A 6,159-nucleotide genomic window follows, 5' to 3' on the forward strand; every position below is an offset into this window, starting at 1 on the left:
CATGTGCGCTGCATGGCGATGGCGATTTTGACGCCAGAAACTCGTCGCTGGAATATCAAACTGAGTTATGTTTTATATAATTTTGTTACCGAGTCGCTGAACAATCGCCACGTGTGCGCTGCCCTAGCGACGAATTCAGGCAACAGTTTTTGGATTAACTAATCAAATGCATGATTTGAAACACGTGATCAAATATGGCAGCGCCCTTGGTGTGGGAAAAAAGCAGGAGGATGAGCTTGTTGAAATGTGAAATTGAATGGTATCAAATTGAATTTGAATTGTTGTCGCCGGGTCCCGCACACGTGACGATTAAAATCGTCAGTACTGGCGATAAAAATCGCCAGTACTAGCGATAAAAATCGCCACCTGTGCGCCCGGCTTATTAGCACAATTACATGTAGATAGTTACTGGTACATTTCGTGCAAGAAATGTGAAACTGGGGCTAATTCTGCTTCTACTCGCCATTCTATTTCTAAATTCTGCTGCTAATTTGTTACCGGCACAGACAGTTTCGAACCACGCAGTGTGACAACAGCAAGAGATTGGCAGTTAAAATGATCGAGTATGTACAAAATTGATTTATTCTGAAATTATAATATTTAATATCACAATAGAAGCCGATGAAATTATTTCAAAAAAATTACATAGACGTACCTTGAGAGTATGTAGTGGTAACATATCTGTATAGTCCACCAAGTGGCACCCAGGAAGAACATGGAACCGGGAATCACATGTCCAACAAAAGACCCCATTACTTACTCACCTATAAGGTTATTACAAAAACAGTTATTATGGCTACTATAATACATGGCAAAATATATATATAATGGTTCGTCGCTATGCATGGTGATGACCATCAGTCCCACCAATTATACAGATTGAAGCATTTGATTACATATTATGCATGCGTGAGCGCGTCTGGCTGAATGCATGAGCGCGCGTGCGTATCTATACGTCCGTGCGCTTGTGTATCTGCGTGCGTGCGTGCGTGCGTGCGTGCGTGCGTGCGTGCGTATTGTGTATCTGCGTACGTGCGTTCGCGTTTGTATCTGCGTGCGTGCGTGTTTGTATCTGCGAGCGTACGTGCGTGCGCGTTTGTATCTGCGTGCGTGCGAGCGTGCGCGTTCGTATCTGCGTGCGTGCGCGTTCGTATCTGCGTGCGTGCGCGTTCGTATCTGCGTGCGTGCGCGTTCGTATCTGCGTGCGTGCGCGTTCGTATCTGCGTGCGTGCGCGTTCGTATCTGCGTGCGTGCGCGTTCGTATCTGCGTGCGTCCGCGTTCGTATCTGCGTGCGTGCGCGTTTGTATTTGCGAGCGTGCGCGTTTGTATCTGACTCGGCTGTGAAAAAGAGCCACTCCTACAGTCCGACGCCGTTCTTCTTCCTAGTCAGATGCTGTGAATAGAAAACAGTTTTGTTTCTCCCTTAAAAGAATGGAACCGTGGTCATAAATAGCAGTTGACTCAGTAGTATGAGGAAACCCGTATAAAAACTATCGATCCGTTATGACGATCGTTTCGTTAACGAATAATATTAGCCGCTTAAAACACAAGTTACGGCAATACATGGCTATATACCTTGTGCAGTGGGGATGTTTAACTTCAAGAGGCTCTCTATTGACCGTGTGTGCACACAACTGCATTATTTACGCGCCCGTTAGAATGTCAGCAATAGGCGCCGTATGTTGTGCTAAATGGATGCACTAATGCACAAATGTCATGATGATTAAGGGGGTTTAGCGGTATGAATATGTATACCCGGTTGGAGACGTTGCCGGCCAACGACCCATAAACGTACACGACACATCGTTATATTCACATTCACGGACAATTATGTTCTTAATTATTCATGAGCATGACCATACGTTGCGCTATATACGTTGTGTATCCATTCGCTCCCACTATATAGGGCTGGCTATACGAACCACAGTGTTAGAAAACGGTAGCAAACGTGTCTCTAGCGCGGCCGCTACTTGAACCAGACATGGCCGCTTATTTGGGTTTTTGGTTCGGTGACGTTCGATAAACGGCCCAATCTCGCCAAATTACAGTGAGTTCGATTTTAGAGTGGTCGGCAAAAGTCGTGACGTTTATGTTGCCGTCTAGTGCATTTTATATTGTATCTTGGGCTACAGCTTAGCCTCATTGCTGCAAAGGGTCGTGTCGTGTAGCCCTGTAGCGGAAAGTGGGCACTTTATAACAACCACCGGTACTTATTACCCGCAATGCTAAAGGTAAGCTGTTAGTAGAAATTTCTACCCGCATTCGCATGCTTAGTTTTATCACAACAGTCTCGAATTATAGTCAATCCGAGAATCATCGAGAATCATTGAATTAGAGAATCATCCGCAATTATTAAATCCTATAGAATCATTCAATAATCATTGAATCCGAGATGATAAATGATAACCAAAGCGCGTGAACAATGTCCTATACTACAGTCTGCTCAACGTGGACTGCCTTATTGCTAATTTTCAGTACTTACCATTGTCAGGCTAATAATAGCTATTCGCATTGCTGCTAAGCTTCCACCAGCCTAACTTCACAAGTATTTTACGATATAAATTTGTTTACTCAGCATTCTTTTCCAATATTTCTGACATTTAAAACAAGCCTAACATCACGTACCCGTATCCTTACTACAAACTTTGTTTTATACAGCGTCGATCGATTTCAGAATCAATATATATATATATTTGCATACAACCGTCGCGAAAAGATAACATAGGATCAGCAACTGTCATATAGATAGATTTTGTATAGAAATTGTGAGTTCATATTATCAATTCTGATAATATAAAAAATTCTAAATTTTATCTAGTACTGTTTTGCTCACTCATCACACTACAAAAATTTCACATTTCCACTTGTCTCTCCCGGCGTAATAAATACCGGAGGTTGTTACATAATGCCCACCGTAGCGGGAGCGAAGGACTATGCGCAGGTAGCGATAGACCATACGTCCTAATTGTCTTTTTCCCTGTCCATAATTATATGCCGCAGGTCTATTTCTGTCGTCGTTGCTACCGCTTTAATAGTGTATAAGGGACACACGCGCGCGCACACACACACACACACACACACACACACACACACACACACACACACACACACACACACACACACACACACACACACACACGCGTCCGAATTCCGTCCTTTATATCACTGCCCTTTGACTTGAGACCAGCAAATTTGCCTGGGTTTTGTCACCGACTCTGTATACCGAGTATCAAGAGCATAGGTCAAGTCGTTTACGCCACAATTCTTCTTTTCCTCAATGCCGGTTCTATACCTTAAGTTAAAGGAAGAATATTACCCCCTTCCCTTCACGCCTCGTGACCTTTTGCCCTTAATTCCAGATTTAACCGCTAATGTAGTTTTATTTCTCCTTACTAAAGAATTAAAACTCATGCTCCCGAATTTCAATACCGTACTTGTAGGCCTTGTTTTGTGCCCATATTTTTGACGGACGCACGGACCATTCTACAAGCTGCATCTGACTGTGTCAGATGAGATAAAATGTAAAAGGTTGTGCGTAATTGTCACATTCCGAAATCTAGGTAAGTCGCTGAAAAATAAATGACTATATTATCACGACGACGCTCACAATTACAATAGTAAGCGCAACTAAAGCAAAACAACGAAAAAATACTACATTCAGCTGATTAAACGTAACCGTCGCAGTCATGTCGGACATTCGTGAGTATTCTTTGAACTTTATTTCTATCGACCCCTTCCGGAGCATGAGAAATATACACATAATACATGGTTGTATAAAATCAATTAATAGAATAATATGGCAGTACATGCACATATGAAAGAGCGCAAACATTACCTTATACAAATACACGTTCAATATAACTTATAACTTGACACACACAAAGGATTATCTATTTACTAATCTTTGACATGATCCGCTGCTTTCTAAGCGTCCCCTATTCATACCCCTTAGCCGCTGAGATTATAGATCGAACTGATGATCAATGTGATCCAATACTGATGACGCAATACGCACCTGTAACGGGCGCCCAATCATCACCCGCCACGGCGTTTCTCAACTCTTAACTTAGACGCGCACTCACCTGCTCACGTACGTGCGAGGTAATATTGTGAGTTCCGGCTATCAATCGAGCTTGAAACAAATGCTGCGCTCGGGTTCGTTCGCTGACGGACTCTAATGCGAATTGACGGGAGAACGGGCTCGCGAACGTTATAGGGGCATCGCCAACAAAATGATATCGACTGCCTTTTGTTCCGTTGCCGACACCCATAGCAACTACTCTACGCGTTGCTATAATTCCCTGCCGCGCGATGCTATTTACGCAGGCTAACCTCACCAGACGGCGGCTCTCAGCGCCTGCCGAATAAATAAGAATGTTTCTAATCGATTGCGGAGCTGGCAGCGAAAACTGAATAGAACGCGACGCATCTTGATATCGCGCATGAATTTAATTGCAAAATTTTCTTTCTGATTAAACAGTATACGAGATAGCGGCCTGTGCATGCGTGCTATAAATTATCATTCTGGTCCAAACGGTCGGTGTTGGTTGATACGTGGTGTCTAACATGTAGACTTCTGACCGCAAGCAACCTATCTTTATCGGGAGAAAGTTGCCAGTAGTCGTAGTATAAGATACCACATAGACATCCAACTTACATGAAAGCGCGCAGCAACCACAGCAGAGCACACTTCGTGCACATCTAACTAGCATCAAAGTATAGACGCAGTACAGTACTCTATACTACATATACTAGACGGAGAAGAGATGATACGGTTTATCGTATCGGTGCGTAGCGCCGCTATGCTATGCATCTCCACTGCGTTCTCGTATTTTATATATTTTGCAGGAGAGTGTATGAAGTTGCGTGAAGTCTACGAGTGCCAGCGGCCATCACGTGTTCCCCAGCTCGGCCTACCCTGGAATGCGACTCAGACAAACTACAAACTTTGTTTTATACAGCGTCGATCGATTTCAGAATCAATATATATATATTTGCATACAACCGTCGCGAAAAGATAACATAGGATCAGCAACTGTCATTGATCATCTGTTGGTGACGACGTATCGACGTGTAAACAGCGCACTATCGTGTAGCTGCCTGCCCATCTGCTTCGCACCTGAGATCGCTGTCAGACCGTGCTGGGCTCGTGCAGGGGATTTCGGGGCATATATAAAAAAAACGGTCGATAAATATATATTTATGTGGACTCATGAACATGCGTATATTTACCTCCGCCAATATGGTGTGTATTCTGTTTCATAATTCGATTCAAATTTATTCGATGCGTGAATCGAATGATTCGAGCTGTACAAACATGAAATGTCATAGTTCGTATAATCAGTGCATTGGTCAATACATAAACAACACCTCTAATATAAAAATAAATATAAGCAAGAAAAACTCCATAGAACTTGCAGTAGCTTCTCCGGTATGTCGTTTAGTCTCAGTTTCATTGAATGGAGTGTGGTGAAGATGTTGACAGCCACTTCTAGATTTACATATAAATGTCATAGTGCGCGTGTATCATAACGAGAGCAGAGAGCTTCTCTCACGTATTAATGCCAGTAGAACACTATTTTTATTTATCTGCTTATATCTGCATCATGCGCTATAAAACCTGGGGTGAAAGTACAAATTGCGATGTTGTCATGTAAATCTGTATTATAGGCCACGTACAGTACGCCTGATAACGTAATACGAAACGCTATATCATTAGATGTTCATCTCTAAGGTATTATTAGCTCTTGGTGGCATTAGACTGACTGCATAGTGTTTGAATGCCAAAAACTTTGAGATTCTGGAAATCACGCAGCTGCTTTACGAAAAACAACAGGAGTGTCGTCACACCGGCCGTGCCTGGCAGCCATAGCAGCTCCAAACGATGTACTAACTATAGTATATGTCTATCTCTCACCCTCATTTGCTTAGATCTCCGAATTCGGACTTCTGTACAATAAACGCATTCGCATGCATAATTTAGTTTACTGAATTAAACAGTAATAATTAATAGTTTAGAACATATATTCAGACGGATAATTGGGTAAATACCTGGCATAAAAATGCGGACAACCGGCTGTCATGGGGGGCTCGTCTGACCCCTCCGACCCCCCCCCTTACCCACGGCCTACTGTAATAAATCTGAATACTGCGTCACG

The 6,159-nt window shown here is 43.0% G+C and overlaps 1 protein-coding gene across 2 annotated transcripts in view; it reads right to left on the minus strand.

The window, feature by feature from the left end:
• Positions 1 to 6,159, minus strand: part of LOC106806836 (transmembrane protein 45B-like) — a 24,565-nt gene that overhangs the window by 8,321 nt on the left and 10,085 nt on the right. For both annotated transcript variants that reach the window (XM_014808972.1, XM_014808979.1), the window contains one exon: positions 656 to 764. In XM_014808972.1, coding sequence (XP_014664458.1) covers positions 656 to 753 — 98 coding nt within the window. In that variant the 5' untranslated portion in view covers positions 754 to 764. The remainder of the gene's footprint in view (positions 1 to 655; positions 765 to 6,159) is intronic.

Source organism: Priapulus caudatus, unplaced genomic scaffold, assembly GCF_000485595.1.
Source record: "Priapulus caudatus unplaced genomic scaffold, Priapulus_caudatus-5.0.1 Scaffold9, whole genome shotgun sequence".
In the NCBI taxonomy this organism is placed as follows: domain Eukaryota; kingdom Metazoa; phylum Priapulida; class Priapulimorpha; order Priapulimorphida; family Priapulidae; genus Priapulus; species Priapulus caudatus.